The sequence below is a fragment of the Fundulus heteroclitus genome, chromosome 20 (genome assembly GCF_011125445.2).
Source record: "Fundulus heteroclitus isolate FHET01 chromosome 20, MU-UCD_Fhet_4.1, whole genome shotgun sequence".
Lineage (NCBI taxonomy): Eukaryota > Metazoa > Chordata > Actinopteri > Cyprinodontiformes > Fundulidae > Fundulus > Fundulus heteroclitus.
The window spans coordinates 20,438,939-20,461,650 of record NC_046380.1 but is presented as its reverse complement, the minus strand read 5'-3'; the positions used below and the strand labels follow the sequence as shown (position 1 = coordinate 20,461,650).

Sequence of the window (22,712 nt, the reverse complement as noted above, 5' to 3'; positions counted from 1 at the left end):
AAAAAGTATTGACTCATGGGGCAGAATGTCAGACTTATCGGATTAGAATCTGTTAAATGTGAGAAATACATTAATTTTCCTCCACTGCATCATTATATACCGCAATGTGTTAATCTCTGACACAAGTTCCCATGAAGATGCGCTGAAGTTTGTTATTTCATTGTAACCAAATATAAAACATTCTAGTGGTATGAACACTATTGTATTAAACAACGCAAATGTTTTAAACAGTGTTCTTTAAACGAAAGAGCAGCAAGGTCTCTGTAGAGGAGAAATAATATTTGTAAAACATACCAGCAACAGTTAGTTTCTGTCAACTAAAAATTGACTCTCTCACGCACCCCCAATCTACCATCAGGCGGCATAAGAGAGACGCTTAGGAATCATTTTTAACACATTTTGCTCTTTATGTGGCTCCTCTGTTCTGCGCGCGCTTTCAACGGTGTTTGCCCATTCAGTCGGTGAATTCAATCGGTGACAGTGTATGAGAAACGGCGTGGCAGCCATCTTAGGTGTACCACCGCAGAGTGACATGAGGATCTCAAGCACATGACCAGCCGTGCGTTCTCCACGCGGCCTCTCTGCTTCCCCTCACCGATCAGCACCACGGAAAGCTCCGTCTCAGGAGGGAGAGGCCATCTCCAGCTTTCTCGGAGAAAAAGCAGCTCTCGTTCCCTCATCTGTAGCTACACTAAACTCCCCTCCCCTCACCTCCCGCCCCTCCCCTCCCCTCCGCTTCCTCCTCACCCCCCCCCCCTCACATCCGCAGCACCGACCGACCAATAAAACGGAGCGAACGCGTAAGCATCGAGCGCTCGGCGCAGGCGGAGAAAGCTCGGTGTGGAGCAGACTGGACCTCCTCCAGCTCCACTCGTACTGCTGACATCTCTCAGCGAGCAAGTACGACCAGGGCCTATCCCTGTCTCCGCTTCGGACGCGTTCCACCCTCAAATCTCGGCCAGGGATACTAAGGACGCGGCACGGAAATCGTCTGGGGTGGGGGATCCCAGTCTGCAGGTTGTAGCAGGGACGCATCCCATTCTAGGGCAAGATGTTAGACCCGTCGTCCAGCGAAGAGGAGTCTGATGGGATAGTGGAGGAAGAAAGCAAAGAGGCGATGGCACCTCAGGCCGGGTCCCGCATATCTCCCAGCAGGACCAGCGAGAGCTCTGGCGGACTGGCTCCCAGCAGCAGCCGCAGCAGCGCCCGTCCGATCAGTCCGAGCCCGTCCGCCGCCAGCGAGGAGAAAGAGGACCTGGAGAAGATGCACAGAGAGGAGGAAGAGCGCAAAAAGAAGCTGCAGCTGTATGTTTTTGTCATGCGATGCATCGCATATCCCTTCAACGCAAAGCAGCCGACTGATATGGCAAGACGGCAGCAGAAGGTAAGGCCCTCCCGTCGAACCGAAGGCAGGATTAATAACTACATGATGATGAATTGACTTCTTTCAGTCCGCAGATGACCTAGATAAGCTGGAACACAGAGGGGGAGGTATGGCCACAAGGCCCAGCAGATAGTACACGAATGCATCACTGTCCCAGTGAAAAGCACACTTTGTTTTTTGACGCAAATAAACGTTGCACCTCTCAGAGGATGACATGAACATTGAGGCAAAAACCCTGGATAATGAAGGGATTGGTGGTGCTGCAGAGCTGCACACTCACTGCACTTCATGTTCCTCCAGCCCTGCAAGCTCATTAACTGAAAGGGCGTTCAGGAGGCTCTGGATGACGAGTTACAGCAGGACGGTGTCATTGTCCTACTTGGCCTGCATCTCTCCTCGCGTGTGCGGCCATATAGCGGCTATACATGTCCTGCTCAGCTCACAGCAATTTGCAGCATCCCCTTTCCCTTTAAATTGGCCTCCCAAGGTGACTTTTAGGCACACACCTCCTTAGGATGCCACCTCACTAGCATCCTTCCTGTATGGATTACCCTTACTTCTAAAAGACCTTCTGTAATGTATTTGCATCAAAACAGTCAGCTTGCACACATTCCATTTAATATGATTTTCCACACAAACATTAGTCACAGAAATGAGACAAAGCCCTCATCCTGGTTTCACACTCCTGCTGAGTTCCTCCATTGATGCTGCAGCCAGTTTTGGGTCATGTTGTCCTTACTGTCAAAGTCACAGGCCTTACTGTAGGGGAGGAGCCTTCCATTGATTGTCACTGTTCTACCTGTACAACATAAGAGGTGTCTGCTTGTTTCTATAAAAAATAAATGCATGATAGTGATGGTTTATATTGCAAAAGTTTATGTCATCTTCTAAGTGAGTCCACAAAAAGATCCATTCTGGCTATTTAAGTCTATCTATCTATGTTTATGAGCATAAAATCACTTTAAATGAAATTGAAACTGCTTGTTTTTGCTCAAACGGCAGACGGTACTTCTCTTACTCCGGACACTGTTGAGCCATATGGTCTGGATTTTCTGCTGACTCACACGCTATTGCACGTGGGAAGCAGAAATCACCACGATTCCATGTATTTGTTTGTTTGTGGTCCCGTTGAGCATGTAGGTTACTTCCTATGCACTCTGATGTCTGGTAGCCAAAGCAGAGTCCTCTGCTGTGGGCGAGCCAGTATCTGGATAACACTCTGATGCTCCATGCCGGACCAGTAAATCATAGAGCTTCTTCTGTCTGCTCCTTGCCTCTAAACAGTTGTGGAAAATTATGATCAGTCTTAGAGATAAATTCTAAGGAACTCTGTACAAGATTAGATGTAGAATGCCATTTCAGTCAAGGTGAATTTAAGCAGTTAATGATGAACATTTACTGCACAGAAAAGGTCCAAGTTGATTACCTCACAATAGCTTTTCTATATTTGTTGTTTTAAGGTATTGTGTATGACTCACTGTTTAAATTTTTCATTCATCTTCTGATTACACAGAGGTTGAGTGGTATAACAGTATGATAATTTTCTGTAAAAATGGTATGGATTCATGGTATTAACAAAAAACTATAATCAAATATGCTTAACATGTCTAATAGCTTTTATTTAACAAAGACAAGGTTTAATATATACAAATAGCATCTAAAATAATTTGACATCGATTGTTGTAGGTATAATAAGGTTACCTGTAACATTATTATTATTATGATTATTGGAAAATACAGAGTTCTGCAAAAATATAGAAATCTGCTAAATGTATTTGTAGTTTTGAATTATATTACATCTTTTTGCAAATCAATTACAATTTTAGTTCATTTATAAAGCACCGTTTTGCAAGAAATGCTATGTAAAGGCACTTAGCAACACTAATGGGCCCAAATCCTGTCTAAAACTCAACAAACTCAGTCTCAGTCAGTCCAACACAAGCCAAGTTTTTGGACTGATTGAGATTAAAAAAGATAGGCATCAATTCTGTCCTTTTTATAAAAACATTCCAATCACATCCAATTTTAATGCAAATGGGTTAAAAATGATCTATCTAAGGAAGCTCAGTGGTTTATTTTGAGTAACTGATTTACAGACATGCTGTGACTAGCCTGCCAGCTGGGAGTGAACAATGATTGCAGTGAACGGCTGAGCTCTTTCAATTGCCCCCATGTCACAGTTTGTGATTTTTCTGAAAAGAAATATTTCCAGACAGCTAAATTTGTCTTTCTTCTGATGGGCAGAATATTATTGTAGTCTACTTTCAGCCAGCTGACCGGCAGTTCACATGAACCGCTGCGTGGGCGGGGAGGTACGGAGCAGCTCTGTGTTACGTTGCTCCATACAGTCGAAGAAAACTACAGTGCATGCTTTCTCTGGCACCTCAATAAAAGTATCTTAAACATTGAAACAACGACCGACACATCTGTTTGCATGGAATTCATAGCTTGCCAGCTGTACTTTTAAAACAGTGTTACCTTATAAGAATGATAGGTATTGCTGCTTTAGCTTGCACACCCTGACTGTCTTGTGTGACAGGGTGTCAAATTCGGGTCCCAGGGGCCAAATTTGTCTGTCTTGTAAGCAAAGAAAAAGGGTCGGAGCTGTCTTTCAGTCAGCTGACTGGCAGTTTGTGCTACATGTGAGGAAGGCGCAGCGCTGGGTTATTTCATGCTCCATACAGCTGAAGCACAGAGGATTTGAATCTGTGTATTTTTTAACTTTAAGATACCATTAATGCCTTTTCATAGTGTTTGTGTTCCCTTTTTATCATGAAGAAAATGAAATTAGCGTATATCAGCTTGTTATAAAACAAACATTCATCCTATAGAAACCATATGTGCTCCTCGGATGTTAGTATGCAATAATCCATCATATAAAATCCTGCATGCGTTGTAGGAATATGTTGCCCCTTTACCATTTTGGCTATTATAGAGTGGGAATAGAAATATGATGAAACAATTTCTGTAATGAAAAGACTTAAAAGGGCCTCAGCGAAACATGTGGAGCAGCTCCACCATAATCCGTTATTAGAAGCTCTGGCACACAAACTGCACCAGTGATGGGCTATCACAGAGAAACAGGCCAGGCTGCAAACCATGGTAGCGCTGCTTCCGCTGCAGCTGCTGCTGCTCCTTAAAATGTATTGCCATAACCTTGTGGAAGGATAAGCCATAGAGGCGTGTGTATGTGGGGTTGGGTTAGGAACAGGAACAGACTGTTGCCTCCCCTTTGAAGGGCAAAGGAAAATGTTTTAGTTTTTTAAACGGGAAAGCTGCCGTTTGTCAAACTTTGGATGAGTGCTCATGCATAATTAACTGGCGGCACGCTTGTTTGCACGCAAGGCTAACGGTCTTTGGGCATACTTACACTAATGGCCTCTTCACAGAGAGAAAGAGTAAATTATTGAGATTATTTGCACATGTACAGATTTGTGTTGGTGCAATCATTGTGATTGTGCAGGAGGCGACAATCTGTCTTCATTCAATCACAATAATCCCCCTACGTGGCTCCAACAGATGAAAATAAAAGCATACAGGAAGTGAAGTAAAAGGGAAAATTGTCCTTCCTTCTTAAGAGTTATGCAGAGAAACTTTTCTCATGACATTTTTCTAAAAAAACATAGTTTAAAAAAAAATAGGTGTTCGATTACATTTGTCATGTTATATGTAAAGCATTTAATTATGCAATCATTTTGTACCAAAAAACTTTTTTTTTTACGAGTGCTGTAAAATAATAACTACCATTAATTAAATTGCACATCCATCCCACCAATTTATTTTATTAATTACAAAGCAGCAAATTTCCAGAATATAATTTGACCTAATTATCTGATCTGCCAGCAGGTTGAATCAATGCCCTAATGTAATTAGGACTCTTGGCAGAGAAATCGGGGAGTTCCAGCTTTAACGTGGCCTTTGTTTATCAATATGTTAAAGCAGATAACAGCTTTTGAATGGACTCTGCTGTGACTCTGTTGCATTTGGAACCGACCTGTCCATATGGAAAGTTTTCTCACCTCCAAATTGCCATTTGGTCTGTAGAAGCGAGAATCTGGACTAAGAACAAAGAGTGCCACGGGGAGCTCCTTACAGATAAATTGCAAATTACTATGTGAACAAACACAGATGAAGCTGTTGGGGCTCATACTTCAACTATGTAGCCAAAACAACATGGGGAAAGAGGTGTCCATGGATAACTCCTTTTATTCCTTTGAATTAAAATTGCTTTAATTCAGTACTTCCAAAAAAGTCACCTAGATAGCCCTCTTCCTCCCACAATTAATAGTACAAACAGTATTGTACAACTGCAAACCTACCAAGACAGGCCCATCTACCTGAACTGACAGGCTGGGAAGGTGGAGCTATCAAGTAATGAAATTAATTGTTGAAAGAAAGATATGGGAAGTTCTGTTTGCAGTTTGTGAACCTTGAACACACCATCTTCATGGTGACACAGTGACAGCAGCATCATGTTATGGGGAAGCTTTTCTCCGGCTGAGGATGCTGGACAGAGTTCATTTTAAGAGGAATGGAGCAAAGTTCATGAAATTCCTTGAAGACTTTTGACTGGGGCAGAGGTTTATTGTTCAGCAGCACAACAGCCGTACACATAAAGCCACAGCTACAACAGAAGGGTTTATATCAGTGTGCAATTGTGTGTGAAAATGGCCTAGTCAAAGTCCAGACCAAAATCCAATTAAGGATCTGTGGCAAAATTAGAAAATGTATGACCATGGATTCTCTCCATTCAGTTTGACCGAGTTTTAGGTGTACCCCAGGTTGATCTAATTTTCAACATGCAAAGAAGTTGTAATGGCAGTGATAGTGAACCTCACAGCGTTACCAGAGGCATTTTTGCCTTATCTAACAACATTAAGGCAGGGAAAATCTTTTTTAAACAAGTCTTACATCAACTTAGTGAAGTTATTTTAAAGTAACCATGGACCAATTGACGTTAGAGCCCAAGTTTAAATACCCAACTTACACCCAGCCTAAAAATATACACTAGTCACTTAAAATAGCTACCACAGTAGATGTTTTTTATGCTGCTGTCGAGCTATCCATAGCAATAATCTACTGTGAAAATCTGTATTAGGAGTGCAAAGTTTACATTACTCTTCCTATAAAACGCAAAATCACATTCCGAATCAACTTTATTTCGCCAAGTTTGAGGATAAAAACAAGGAATTTGGCTTCAGCTCGTGTAAAGAAACTGGCAGACATGTAACAGTACGCAGACAGCATCGGAGTCCGGTAGAATCGGAGTCCTGTTAACTGATCACAGCTGACAGAGACTCAACTTATGCAAGCAGAAGTTGCAACATACAGATATTCAAAACTCAGACAGAACTAGCAAAACTAGGTCTGGCCGATCACTGTTGGGTTCAGCTGCTTATGATGTCTTCATTTAACTTTTAAAATTTTTAGACTCCTTTTAGGCATTGGGAAAAGAATAAATTATTTCACCCTCTAAACGTTCGGGAAAACGTCTGTCTACATTGCACTTTCCCCACTGACAACGTTTAACCATTTTATCCATGTCATTTTTATCATGCTTTTTTTTAATCAAAATCCTTCTGACCGCGATGCGTTTGTAATACAAATTTAAACAGTGTTGTCGGAGGTAAACGGCCTGCAGCTTTTGCAGGTAAGGGACAAATTGCGATCACTGATTGGTCAGTAGCTGACGAGCCTCAAGGATTGACTGACAGATGGAGCTGTTTCTACATAGAAGAGGCAAATCACAAGTGTATGCCACACTTTTCAGATATGAATTTGCAAATAAAAAATAATAAAAAAAAATATAATTTTTCTTCTGCTTCACATTTATGCACTACTTTGTGTCAGTGTCTTACATAATACTCGACGGGGTTTCGCTGTGGCTGCAATGTGACAATATGGAGAAAACTTAAAGAGCTCTCTGGGTTTTACAAGACACTATAGATAAATATAGTCAAATATCTTGGGATGGCAGGTTAGCACGTAATGATTCAGTCAATCCTCATGCATAAACTTACAGAAGACAGACATATAAATTACGTGTAAAGGTTATGAAGCTCAGGTGAATGAAACTGAAATAACTGAGCAGGTGTAAAACAGAAGCCCACTCGAAATGTAAACATGATGCCAAATTCAGCCCGATTTGTTCACATTTTAGAGCTTTAATGCATATTATAATTCCCCATCCTCTTTTCCGTGTGTGCTTTTCCAAATCAGTCTTCCGATTTTTGAAAGACATCAGAAGTAGAATAATCAAAATACAAATGAGAGACAGACATGTAAAGAGGCAAAAACGCTGGCTCCCCATTTGTAGAAGCAAATGGACTGCGCAACATATAATTATGACACTCAAATTATTTGTATTATCATATGCTGTGTCTAAATGGGACTGCACAACTGATTCTTTTGACAATCAACCATGCTTTTTTGGCACGTGTCAAAGCCAAGCTTTTGGTTTACAATAAAAATGTCCGTCAGCACATGGAAGCTTGTGCAGAAAGTCGTTATTCTCTGCTGTTTCACAGCTGATTCTGTTGCTGCTTTTGTTGCATGGTGTGGCAGGAATACTGAAGCGTGAAGAAGGTGTTCCACGATGCCACAGATATGAAAGTGGATTCAGAAAGGGTGGCAGCTGAAAAGCAGCAGGTGAAGTACCCCCTCACCAGCAATCTGTGCAGCCTCCTAAAACAGATCACAGCTTCACAAATGACACATCCCTCAATCTCCCAGGAAGCAGCTAAAATGCAAAAGCTGCAAGATTTCCTTTTTAATCTAGTTTCTTTTGAAGATAAATAGATATGGAGATCCAAGTGATTTGTGTTTCCTTAATTAAAATCAGTTGATTTAAGCTTGAATCTCTCCGACCAACCTGGTGGTCGAAAATAGCTGCTCACATGCAAATTTTACAGTGAGCCTTGGTGTGAATGTGCAGGAATTTATAGGTTGCACCGTGCAAGAAATTTCTTCCACTGACAAAGCCTACAATAACGAGTTATCTGCACTGTATGTGTTAATTATTATGTGTTAATCTAGTCTAGTCTATTCTGCGTCCTCACAGAATACTCTCATAATTAACTTCACTTCACATCGATGGTCTAATTATGGTAAACAAGTGTAAAAACACCTTTATTTTATTTGTTTATAAGGATTTAAAAAAAAAACAGAATTGCAGTTTCCTGCAAAAACACTTTCTTCAGTCATTTCTGCTGTTTATGAGAAGATCAGAAATTGGACGAAATCTTGCACATATGTTCAGAAAATAACAATTTAATCAAAGAAAAGCAGCAAAGGTAAAGACTGAGACTAAAAACAGCATTAAACACTGGTAAGCTGTTTCCTACAGAGCACTGTTCCTTGGAAGGGAAGTAGATTTAGCTTCTTGAGAACAGTTGCTGTTTTCTTCACACTGCCTTCAGAGGCTGAGACAGATAGATCTACTTGGCCATGTGATTTCATGTTATATTACCCCATAAGATACAGCGCGATCTCTGCTGCCCATATAGCTGTGCTAAAGGAGGAGCAGAATGATGGATGTTTTGTCGAAAGTAGATGTTGAATTTTTAAAACAGCATAAACCCTTCGCAGATTATACCCATAGATTTCACACTGGCTACATTGCACACACACACAGACACACTAGTGTGAGCTGAATGGTCGTTATGACCATATACTTGGGAGTTTCAGTCCTGAACTATGGGACTTCAACACAAACTAGTTATATATGCGTAAGTAAAGAATGGCATGTGGTCTCAGAGAATAATAACATATGTTAGGAGGTTTTATTAGCTCAGACACAACAGACCAAATATGAGATTTTGGATTTATGCTGCATATATACAATAGCCCAGTTTTCTGGAATGTACACAAGAGATATATGTATGTTATGTTAATGATTAAATCAAAATTAAATGACAAAAATTAAAGGATTGTATTTTTTTGTGGCACAGTGATCCTCACACGAAAATGTTCAAACATTACAACAGCATCAGACACATTTATTGGTATCTGCACAAATGTTCTTCAAAATCAGTTTAAAATATATGAAAAAAAAGCCGAATGAAGACATGTTAGATTGCTATTGGGACTTTAAAGAATTGGCTCAAGAACCGCCACTGATGTTAAGAAACAAGTGCTGTCAATACTTTGCGCAACCTAATTCTCCAACATGACAACTATGGTTGCTATTTCAAAAGGTTGGAGCATACAGAGAAAGAAATATTTGACCATTCAATTTGGCACAAATCCCTTAAGATCATCTTGGGTCCTTGATTTATTTCTTAAACCCTCTCATCCTTGTTCAGCTCGCAAGCTGTCTATTGGATTTAGGTCTGGAAACTGAGTTGAAAGAACCGATTTTATGCAACTAAATTTTTCATTATGTTCAAAGACCCAATGGCAACCGATTTTCAGATATCTGGTATATTTCAAATAGTTCATACTGCCCTGCACTCTGACAAGCCTCCCAGTCTTTGGAAGATAAACTGGCCTAGAACACTACAGATCAAACTGCCTTACTAGATAGTGGGCATAATTTCTCTATCGTCTCACAGCTACATTGTTTGTTTCTGAGAAGCTCATTCTTAGTAACCTTTCCTGCAAGAAGAATTATTGTGGTATTTGTGAGCTCACAAACACACGAGAATCCATCTTGTACCGCTCCGGCTTCCACCGTTTGTGTCCGAACCAAAAACGGTTCGGGCCAATCAGGTTGCACTACTGTGGTTTAAGGCGGGACATACTGGCGCAACAAAAGCAAGAGGGGCTGAGCCCGGGCCAAACCAACACAAACATGGCAGCACAGGAGGACGTACGCGTAGCTGCTGCTGTCACATCTGTTTTGTAAGAATCCACAATTTCATCTTTAAAAAAAGGACGCGAAGTGCCTTGACTAGCTTTCCTTGTTGTGGTTTCTCATGACGTCTGCTGCTTACATTTTGATTTGATACCATGATTGGCTAAAATTAACCTTTGGTAGGCGGACACTAGGTGTCACTTCACCCAATCAGCTTGGATAGTTCTGCTGAATGTCCCTCCTTTTCCCAAACCGGCTCATTAGGAGCAGTCCCAGTTTGGTAATGTGCAGAACAGAGAGTGCTACACATTATCAATCTGGCTAGCCGGGTTACATTCGTAGGCCGGCTTCACACTGACTACGTTACTTGTCATCTCCGTCCTTTCGTTTGCAAAATGTGCCGCGTGGCATTCTAAATTGGATCCGTGTAGGATCTGTTCACGCACCCAGACAGCCCCGCCACCGCCCCACCACCTCCCTCCTTTATTTTGAAATAATGCCGGATCCGCTCTGCACTTCCTGTGTCTGACCTCCTGTTGTTGTTTTTTTATTAATTTAATGCATTTTACTGCATGATGCGTCACAAATAGACTCGACCCGTATTTCTGATGGACAACGGAGGAGGGTTCTCTGTCATGCCGTAGCGCCTCAGAGTCTGTGGGAAATACCATATTGACAAGAATGGCTTTTATTACACATGAGTGAGGGACTCTGTGTGAATGGGGGGTTAATCTTTTATGACATAAGCTCAACATTCCAGCTAAAGTCCTGGGAGAGTTTTGCAAACTTCTCATGTTTATGTTTTTGATGGTAGGACTGAAAAGGCTTTTGGTGGCGCCACTCCCAAACAAATAGTTGGCATATAAATGGCATTCGATGGTTTTTATGTAGACATGGTGACATCAAGATACTTTTCTTTGCTGTAGTTCTCTAACAGTGAGATTTGGAGATTTTATTTCCACTTTTACTTTCCTGTTCACGTTGATTGGTGGCAAGATAAATGAGCAGCTAGAGTAATTGGTTCTGTGTTTTATGTTGTATTTATACTGCAGGGAAATAAAGAGGCATTGCTTATTAATTATAAATCCCTAGAAACTCCTAATAACTTCAAACAGTAAAGTATACTTGAAAAACAACAACTTAATTTACCTTTATCATCATGGGTGCCATTATTGGTGCCACCGTTGACTTTGTAAAAATGGACAGAACTTAGTGTTCTGATTTTTCTAAAAATTATCAGTGTGATGTTATCTTACTGCAGTAAAATATGCATTTATTGTATTTTATTTTATTTTACACATCCTTACAAGGGGTCCCTAATAAATATGTCTGCCCCTGGAGATAATTCAAAGGGTAAAACTAAACAACCAGATGTTTGGATTAAGAAGGGCTACAAGCAATGTACAAAACCTGTTACCATTTTCTGTGGTCCAAATCAGCCGACTATGCCAGCATCTTTATGCAGGAGAAAGCATCCATCCATCCATCTAACCCACAGCTTGGCTTAGCCAGCAAAGGCCTCGAAGCAGAACCAAGGAATTTTCTGATCTCCTTCCTTGTCCAACTTTAATTACATTGAGTACTTCTGGTCTCTTATCCAAAGCAGGATTTACAGTGAGGAAGGAAAATACGCCTCTTTGAACAACATGGAGGAGGCTTGATTGCTGATTCAACAGATGCTGATAGTGAGCAGATAAAAAAGGCACAGCTCTATAGGCGGATGGCGGATGGCTTGTGTCATCTACTGAAAAGATTTATCAAGTGAACTGACTGAAAGAGCGCAAGTAATTTTGTGTTGCTAAATGTTGGAATAGATAACATAAGTGCAGCAAAAGTTATTACAGTAATATACACATTCTGTCTGTTAATTTAAGATTTAAATACTTTGGGTCTCCTTAAAATTTGATGAGCAGTCACAAGTTGTTTTTTTTTAGCAATTAGTCCTAATAAATAAAATTTATTTTAATCACTAATTACCAAGTGTTTTCGAGGTATCTAGTTTTATAAAAGCGTGCCAGTTTAGTTTGCAATAAATAAACCGATTCATGATGTGCTTAATGGCATACAGTCTAATAGTCATGTGATACAATGATATTGTCAACTTTTATCCCAATTTAGCCGCCGTCGGGTCAAATTCACGTTTTTTGTTTTCTTGTTTAAATCAACCTTTTTGATCAACCCTCACGTCCGTCTGTGATTTCACTGATAAAAGTCCCGTGAAAAGTATCAAAATTAAAAAGTGACTTTGACCAAACAGTTCGAATTCACATTTAGGCAAAAGGCATTTTCTTTTTCATTTCCTTAATAAGTTAGATTTGTGGTGATATAAAGTTTCTGCCTGACAGCGACGTTGTGCATGATTTAGGCACTCCTTTTTCATGTAACGGGGGTCATAAGAATGGTAGATTCAAAGTGCATTCATCCCGCATTTATACCTCTTATTCTTGCAGGATTTGGGGGTTATCTCCAGATGTGACTGAGCAAAAGGCGTGGCTAAGCTTGGACAGGTGGCCATTCACAGGGCAATGCAGACACACTGGACAGACAGCAATGTATACAAACTCATACTCATACCTGACAGAAAGTTAGAGAGAGCAGTAAATCCAACCGTCATGTTTTCGCGCTGTGGGAGGAAGCCAGAGTACCTGGATCCCCGCATCCACTGGAAGAACACGCAACCTCAATGCAAAAAGGCAAACTGGGAGTTTAAAAGCTAAGCTACAATTAGAAGTTATGGATGTTCTGTACATGTAGTTCAGCACAAGATACAAATTTGAGTTCATGCAAGTTGAACACTGGAATTGTACTTTGAACTTAATTCAGAGCTCCCAAAGGATCCAGTACACATCTTGATTTCTGTCATATTTGCAGTAACTGCTTGAGTTGAAATCTAGTCATATTCAATAAAACAGAAGATTATCAGAAAGTCTTTCAGTGACCCAATTAACTAAGGTAAACACATTTTATAGATTAATTACTCACAGAATTATGTTTTAAAGCCCATATTTCAGTTAATAGCAATGCTGTTTTGCAAACATATAGTGAAATTACCACATGTACAATTAGAGTACCGATAATTAAACCGATAGAAAAATACATTTTAATACAGAAACATGGGGCTTCATGAAAAACATGTTTAATACTTGCTTAAAGGTTTTTTTTTTTTGAAAAAGTACTTTTAATCTGACAAATGAGCCTCACTGAAACCCATATTCTACTTTATTGATTATGACAGTGTATTTCTGTACACTTGTATACTGTGTCTGTGCGATCATTACAAAGCTGCTCTAATTCCCGCGTCTTGGTTTTCCTTGTTACAAAGAACAATCTTATATTGCAATGTGAAAGTGACCTATCAAGATTAGATTTTAAGCATCGATACCCCTCCTGAAAAAAAAAAAATACACATTTTATTGAAGCACAACATTAGCTAATGAAACTCCCACCAATATAAAGTGGGATAAAGTGTGAAGTTACTTTAGCTGTATTTAAATGCACATTGTTCTGAAACATGAATTAGAAATGAAAGACTCAAAGTCTTTCTTCATGACACCCCCTCTCTTCTCTTTGCATGCCGTGATCTGGAAGCACTCTGCGGTGGGACCACGGTCCATCAGGAGGCATGCAGTACCGGCCAGGCGGGCACAATTTAGTACAAGCTACTCATATTGATTTTTCAGTGTTCATCATTAAATTTAACGTTAGATGGGAAGGCATGCATTTGATCAATATCATAATGCCATAAAGATAGCAGTCTAGAGACTGCGCGTGTGTGCCAGACTCACCGCATGGCACTCGCACAGCCAACAACCAGATCCTGTTTTTGAGGAGAAATATTGACATTGTTCTACTCTATGAGGAGTTGGAGGTCGTGTAAAGGTTTCTCCGTTTACAGCGCGTGTTTGCTCTCAAAGGAAGGTTATTTAGTGAGTTAAAGGTTGCAAGACAAAAGAAAAAAGTGGAGAGTGCTTGCGCTCAACACTTTCTGCTGGAAATATTTTGTTAATGAATACATTTGGCTACAACTCATGAATCCTTTGGGGAATCTTTGTCTCTTTTTAGTGGAACTTCGTGTTACAACCTTTCAGTGGAAATTAAGAGCGCAAAAATTAAAGTAAATAAAAAAAGGGGGCACTGAATCAAAAGTAAAGCTGCTAAAGCATGGCCATGAAAGGACAATAGAGGAAAGAGGCTGTGGGGGAGATTTGTTGTGGCGATTTTCCACATTAAAAACAGAGAAGCCAGGGCAGGGCCATTACTGCAATCCTCTCTGCCTCTCACTATGATGGCTCCCACTGAGGCATGAAGAACACAAAGAGCGGCTGCCGAGCTGGCACAAGGCGGGATGTCAGGTAGAGTCTCGGCTCCAGTCGTCTGTCCTTGGCTTCACATGTTCGTGTCACAACTCCTTTGAACAGAGTCACCAAACAGCAACGTGCCTCTGACAGACTTCTAACGTAACAGTGCTCCCGGTCAGAGGCACTTTGATTTTACTCAGGGCCACAGCTTTGATCTCTAACATTGACTGAGGAAGCAATATTGACCAAAACGGGAGTCCAATAACACAGGAATAATGATAGGTAAGATTGCAGCTATTTGATGGAAAAAGAAGATCGGAACCAGAAGATCTCTTTTACACAATAATGGTGTTTGAATGATTATGCAGACCATGTTGTCACTATTAAAATAAACCAACTTCATTAGAGTTTAAAACTCTAATGAAGTTAGCAATTAATATTTTGTTATAGGATTCAGTGGCTATGTTGAACGATTACCTTTAAAACATCAGCATTACTTTTAATTGAGATTGTCAGGCATACCCTAAAATTAGACATGTACCATTCATATACTTTCTTTAAAGACTATTACATAAAAGTGTATAAATATGCTGCTGATTCTTTGATAAAGGATTTAAGACCAAACTTTATTTAATAGTTATTAAACTAACAAAAATGCATCAAGGTACTTCCTGCTGTGCCTTTAAACTAAATAATTTCCTGCAGAATGTGACAATCTGTGTAATTTATCTTTCCTTTCCTGCATGTGTGGTCTGTGGGAAATAGTTCAAATTGTGTTTATGTTTTGGAAACATAGTCTATCAAACCTTCCCATCACTGCACTAAATTAAATGCTGTCCTTTTACTACATAAGATGAATTGGTGTTTGAAACATAAGCTACAGCCTTTATTGTCCTAGGATTTAAAAAAAATGGTTTTATGTTTTTCACAGCAGTTTTGTATTCAGTCCATAGTTCTTGTTTATCAAAAAAAAAGTTGTTTCCCCCAGTAGTCTGACCAATACTTTCAGACTGAAGATTTTTCAACAGATTTCTCACTTCTTAATATTTGGAGTGAACCTTTCTAACACCATCTGACAGATAGCAAAGCTAATCATCCCTGTAAACAGAGAGCGAGGCCACACAATGATGGGAAAGCACATGGATAGTGATAAATGGGAGAATGGAGTCTTAGTGGAAGTAGGTAGCAGCAATGGAAACATGAACCCACAGTCAGCTTTATGCTTTATTTAAAAACACAGTCATATCACAGGCATCATGGTACTTTTTCTTTCATGCAAAATTAAGCAAATTTATGGAGATATCAGGAAAACTCCTCTAGAGGAAGTGATGTTATAAACCCCAAAAATCAGTAGAGATCAACGAGTATATAATAGTTTTCCCGACCAACGTTTTTCACCAAATGCACCAAAAAAAAACAAGCTTCTTATTTTATGCATTCAGAAGAATTATCCAATTTTTTCTTCTAGACCAGTGCAGCAGAACTGACTTTGTTGTAGTGAAGGAGCCACAGGTGAAAACCTTATTCTTTTATTTAAGCCTTGTTCTTTTATTTATGTTTTTATACTTGATAGCCGCGCCAGGGGCAGCTTCCTGCAGTTGCAGTCTGCTGATGTTTCATCCTCAATATGCTCCTGAAAGTTTCTGCTCAAGTTTTTTTTTTTGAATCAAAAGAACAAAGTGTTGAGACATTTTCCTATGTTTGTTTGGAAGCTTTGCTGCATACTGGAGATTTTCTGGTAATGCTTGCACTTTTAAAAGTTGCAAACCTCAAACCCACATGAATTAAAGAGCAGGAAACATTTAAATTAAAGGGCTGGTGGTCGGCAGGAGCAAAACAAAGAAATTTACCATTTTGTCTTTTATTATCATTCATTGTAAAGGAGTGCCTTAACCCAGTGGAAATGATAGGGAACACCATGTCCCGGATCACATTTGAATACGGTGGCCCTTGGAGGCTTCTCCAGCCACAGTCCACTCCTAGTAAAATGGCTTTTACTTCACAATGGCTGCAGTTATCCCTGTTGCATGAGAACCTTTTCTACCACACTTATTTCTTTCCACTCAACTTTTCATTAATATGCTTGGATAAAATCACTTGCATAGCCAGATTCTTCAGCAGTGACCTTTTGCTGTTTCAATGACTGTCAGTAGGACAACTGTCAGGTCAGGGGTCTTCTCCTTCAGTGTGTAGGCTGTAAAATGCTCCTAACACGACATTTCGGTCACAAAAATATCATTTTAATTGGATATGCATATAACTAATTTCTTTTGAGAATTTGAAGATTGCGTTTTCATCATTTCATCATACTTTTTATGAAAAAGCAATTTCCATAAAAAAAAGTAACAAATTAATGCTTAGAATTTACTGCACTATGTGTAATGAGCCTATAAAATAAATGAGTTTCACTTTGATATGCAAATGTATTGAAAGGCACCTGTACATCGCTGGCTTGCTGTCAGCATACAGGCAACAAGCCAGTGCTTGGATGTAGAATGTGCTAAAAAGGTTTCTGGCTACAACGGAGAATCCATTTGCACATGCCAGGTGTGCATCGGAAAGGACATATTTTACCGTTATAAACCAAATTTGTACAAAATTTCCTGCAGATTTCAGTTTTACTACTCCATGGCCTCCTTTTTTGTTTTGCACAAAGTAACTGAATGCTGATGGAAAGGAAGCCGCTGAGCTGCTTGGCAGCAAGTCGCTGGTGTGATTATGGATGACTGTTATAAGACGGGGCTTTGCTTGATATGAACACAGTGTTCTCCTGGATATAACAGCGGTGCCACAGTGACAACAATGACAGTGGTGCAGAGGCTGGTTGTAAAGCGCCAGAGTTTCCCCGTTTTATCCATGCTTCTAGTGCATCAAGCTCTGCTCAAAACATACACCTGGCTGTTTACTGGACATATATTTGCTGTCTATGCATGTGTCCGTGTGTGCTTTCTGAATGCTAGTCTGGCCCGGGATAATAGCTTGTGCATCTGTATTTATACAATACTAGGTTGTGGCACAATGCTGCTGTTTTTTTTTTTTGTGTTTGTTTGAACAGGCCGGCTGCTGGTGGACATTTTTGCAGCTGCCATGCAGCACTTGTTCCCGAACTCAGTGTGTAATCAGATGTGGGCCTCTGCTATTGTCTGCAATAAAATGCTATTTGTTTGTGTAGCAGATCCAATGACATCAGGTTTGCTCAACAACCGGCCAGTGCAGACTGATTTGCACTCAATGGGTCCGTTTGGTTTGTAAGATACCCTTCAGCTGATCTTTGCATAAAACAGATGGGCACATAAAAGGTTAAAGTTGACCTAAATTTGCTTTTTGTAGATTAGGTTGGACTCTAACTCTAATCATGTATATTGATAGCTCTTTTTTTTTTTTTTTACTATTAGTTAAAGTCATGTTTGCCAGTGCATCCACAGCATTTATTTTGCAGCCATTTAATTTTGGAAAACAGCCTAATTTAACATACCCTCTTAGTGTTATGTAATTCCAGAAGAAGCTCAAGAGTGAGTCAGCACAGTAGAGGCTTTACTGCACCGACATGCAGTTGCTACAGCTCGCTATTCACTGCATTCAATCAGCTAATGACTCTACTTTTCACAGCACTGCAAAAGCAGCTGAAAATGCTTCCTCACAGGTTCATGCCATTTGGATTCATTACCAAGAAAGATAAACAAAGTTTCAAAACATTGTTGACTATTTTTAATTCATAAATCAAGTCAGAATTATTTTGCATTTCACATCAGTGATATAAGAATGGAGCTTTAAATTTCTGTAAAATAAACGTTATTTTAACAACACCTGAGCTCAAGCAGGCAATCCATTGATTTCACTGCTTGCGCACTGGTAGATTAGGCCTTTTGCAAAGTTTTTCATCAGCTTCACTGTTCATGAAAAATTGTCATGTGATAAAAGTGAAAGCAGTGCGTGCAGCTTGTACAAAATATTGGTCAAGATCACAGACATATTTCAACACTACTATGACGAGCACTCTGATCTGAAATGTGCGCTCCATCCTGGTTTGAAACATGCTCTTTAAACAAGAAAGGCCAGAAACCTGACTTTGTTTCTGGTTCACAGAAGGTGGAGAACAGAAGACGAAATAGTTGCTGCTAAACATTCACCAATCAACTGTGGTGTTCTAACAAAGCGAAGGTGGTTGGGGACGATGGCAAATCAGTTTAAAAGTGAAGCCCACATAAAATTACACATGGGGTAGTGGATGTGTAGTGCATCGATGTTGCATTCCTTCAGCAAAGACAGGAGTTTTAAATATCCAAACTGCATGTGGCATTCAGATTAGCTCAAGAGCTGTTTGTAGTGAGCTTTATGAAATGGTTCTCCATAGCCGAGCTGCTGTATCCAAGTCTAACATCACCAAGCAAATGTAAAGTCTTAGATGCAGTGATGTGAAGGACACCAGCAGTGGACTGTAGGGTGGTGAAGACTGCCAGTGTTATAAAGAAGTTATAAGGTAATAACAGCAAAAGCTAGTTGCCCATCACCTCAGATTTAGGCATTTATTCCCATGAGTCATGCAACTGTTTCAAAATAAATCTGGCAACAGTCGGCGCATACTTATGAAATGGCACTCAAGTATTGTTAAAATGTGAAAACACCTCACTACTTCTACTTAGCCCTCTGTATGTGGAAGGCAATATAAATAGTGAGTGAAGAGGAGAACAGTTTAAACACAGCTCAGGTCGTGGACAAAGGTAAGGGATGTTCAGCTTATTATGCACTTTTTTCCAACAGTACTCATATCCCTTTAGGTTTTATACATTTTTTAAGGTTACAACCAAACCCTCTATGCATTTTATACGGATGGGTTATGATAAACCATCCATTCAGTCTAGTCAGGGCTATGGGGGAATGATAAACTAGTTCTCAATATTTTTATTTGTAAAAGAAAAATAGAAACGGGAATTTTTTTTGCATGCACTACTTGGTGTTACATTGATGTTTGCAATTTTAACCACAAACTTGTTACTAAATTAAACAAGTCCAAGGTGCTATAAATACATTTACAAGGTACTGTATAACCACATTATTGTGTTTATACAGTGCCTTATTACACTTACCCAATCAATACATTCACTAATGACATTTAGTAATTGCCCATCATGAAAACAGTTTAGTGCTGTAACATATGACTACAGTGCTGAAAAATAACTTTTAGTAAACAAATTTTAGGATAAAGCTTCTTTATAATCAGAAAAACCAACGAAAGTGCTGCATAAAAAATAAAATGAAGCCAAAGCCAGAGGGAAAAAAAGAACATCTGAACTCAGATAAAATTGACATTTGAAATTATAGGAATTCACTACTTTGAATGAAGAAACATGACACCTAAAACAAAACCAGAGGATTTGCATGTCTTAAGGTGTCTTTCACAGAGAGTTAATACATATGCATATATTTGTGAATTAATAAAAACTATACATATATTCATATATTATATGCATATAATTAATAGATGAAAAAACAAAAAAGTAAATAATTCAAATTATCCATAGCTAAATTGCTCTACATAAACATTTGGAACTGGATGTTATAATTTCTAACCTGTATGCAGATAAACTGGTCAGGGGGGATTGTTTTTGCAGTGTGCTCACACAGCGGCTGGATGCTGGACAGCTCAGTACTAAAACCTCAATCTTTAACTCAAAAACACAAAGCCCCCCTCGTCGAAATGCTACTCATAATTTGAGATTTTACTCAAGCCAAAGGTCTCAAACGCCTCGAAGGCTGGTGTTGTGCAATTTGTTAGATGTTCGACGTACCTGAATCACATGGCTGAACTACTTCCTCAGCATGCAGTCAGGTTCTACAAAGTCCTGCTAAAAGCCCAGTTATCTGATTCAGGCTTGCTGAAGCAGAGACAGGTTTACAGCTTGCAGACCCACAAAGACGGGAATTTGTGACCCCGGACTGGGCCATACTGATATTTCTAACAAGTTATGTCCTGTAGATAGAATATATAATGTAATTCCTATTACCTGGCAACTGTCTATTAGGAGCGACTGTGGATCGGTGGGTAGAGCGCATTATTGAGTGTGATTGGATGTATGTGGCTCTGGTGTAAAATGCTTTGAGTGGTCAGTATGACTCGAAAAAAGTGCTTTATAAATTCAGTCCATTTACCATTTACCTGCAAGTGGTAGACAGAAATCCACTGATAGCTCATAGTTTAAAGTGAAAAGAAATTACGCTACATGTGCATCGCTTCTCCATTGATACGTGAAGGGTGATTAATGTCACTGGCTACTTCATTGCAGGCAAATGAATCACTTCACTGCAATCTTGATAAGAGCTATAGAGAGTCAATCAATATGAGCAAAACAGCAAAGTGTGTTCTCAGAGTCTGGCTGCGCAGATGAAAATGAAGGCATTTTTCCTCATCCATCAGCTGGGTTACTAATCACCACAGTTCTCTAATTAGCAGCGGAATGAAAAGCATTGAAGCTGAAAGTCATAAATACTTAATGCATTTGAAGTGTGCTTTGTTGAGGAATTGTACAGAATCCACCTGGCTCAATGCAGCGTGCCGCTTGAACTCATTCACACAGACACACACTTGCCAGCTTGCTGTGTTGTCACATAAAGTACGTTTGGTCAAGTGAAACTGTCAGCAGAAGCCAAATTATTAATAGCTTTGACCTTTCCTAATAAAACCTGCTGGTAAAACACAAACGTATTCTGTCGGTGTTGAAACTCAATATCCCATGTATTTGATTTGACTCGTACAGCTTTGCGGTGATTCTTCACCTTCACGTGAACAAGGTTAATACAAAAAGAGGTTACTGAAGTCCATTAGCTGCGGGGTCTAAAGCTAAAGGGGCTTTTTGCTTTTTTGTTTGATAGCAATGATGTGAGATTTGTCGGATTAGTAAAGTAGATTTATAAAGACCACAACACATCAGCTTTGATTGAATGACATTTTTTTTGTCTTTTCTTCTCTTCCATTTAAAACAATCCCTACAAAAAAAAATCTAAATAAAAAGACAGGTCAAACCGGTTGTCATATATTTCCAACTAAAGTTCATGAACATTCTTATCATTAAAAAATAGATTAAAGTTTAAAAAGGATTCAGTTGAATTCGATTGCTACTTGTGACACGAGTGAATTCCTAAAAATCCTTTTTGCATGTTTTTCCTCCATTGTATACAATATCTGTACTCAAGATGTTTTTTGCATTTAGCAAGGACGCCAATAAATGTTTTATTTAATTTTTATTTATTTATTTGAAAGGCCAATCAGGATTGCTGGGTGGTAGATGTGACTTATCAGAGAAGCGACTGTTTGGATTCAGACAACAATCGGGGCTCGCAGCGAGGAAGCAAGGGCAACCAGACGTGCCCAAGTGCTGGATTCGGATAACCTGTCCCCGGCTAAAGCTGTCCCTGGAAACGTCCCGGATTTCAGTGTATCATGATGGAGTAAAAATATTTAGCACAGCAATATGTATTTACCCGGTCCTGCCACTGTCCTGATGTAGTAGAATTGCTGAGCTGCCTTCCACGCCCTGTCGGCGTTGCAGATTGGGCAAAACAAACCAACCCCCTGACAGAGACTTTGCGCACACCGGCCAGCTTAGCAAAATCAGAGACATCCCTGATTTTTATTAGATAAATCTCGTCACCCGGTAACATTGGTGCTGCTGTTTCATCAGTGTTGTCCAATCTACCGAATATTATTTCTTTAAAAGAACACCAGAGAAGAGCTTTGAAGGCTTTTGTTAGCGGAAACAATGGTTTTGGTTTCGATGTGAGTGGTTGAAGTAGTACGTCAGTATGATGGACAAGTGGTTGATCCAATCATATGCAAGGATTTTTGATAAGGCCCCTCCTTCTGAAATGCATCTCAAATGGAGCGATCCTAGATGGATGTGTGGAGCTCTGCGGAACGAAATCCATCTGGCAAGAGTCAGGTTACGGTATAAATGCCTGCCGCTAAGTTTGCTTTATTATATAGGAGGTGCGAGTATAGCAGATGTTGGTAACTACAACCCCTTGTAATTTGTTAAAAACGAAAAAGAATTCCACAAATCAAACCTCTTTAGCCGCCTGAAGCAGATCCAAACATTGAACCATTCACCAACAACAAACAGTGCACGTTCTACACATGCAACAGTAATAAACTTAAAGGAGACAGGCTTTTACCTTCAGGCTTTCTTTCATAGTTGAACAAACAAACTAAAGGAAGGTATTTCTCCTTGACAAGTCTAAG

The 22,712-nt window shown here is 39.7% G+C and overlaps 1 protein-coding gene across 21 annotated transcripts in view; it reads left to right on the top strand.

Moving 5' to 3' along the window:
* Positions 1-768: 768 nt before the first annotated feature.
* The window catches only part of cadpsb (Ca2+-dependent activator protein for secretion b), a 126,692-nt gene continuing 104,748 nt past the window's right edge, over positions 769-22,712 (top strand). For 10 of the 21 annotated variants that reach the window (XM_036151396.1, XM_036151381.1, XM_036151387.1 and 7 more), the window contains exon 1: positions 771-1,384. In XM_036151396.1, the coding sequence (XP_036007289.1) occupies positions 1,052-1,384 (333 nt within the window). In that variant the 5' untranslated portion in view covers positions 771-1,051. Of the gene's footprint in view, positions 1,385-22,712 lie in introns of all 21 variants that reach the window. The other 11 variants (XM_036151392.1, XM_036151390.1, XM_036151386.1 and 8 more) reach the window with 4 other exon arrangements.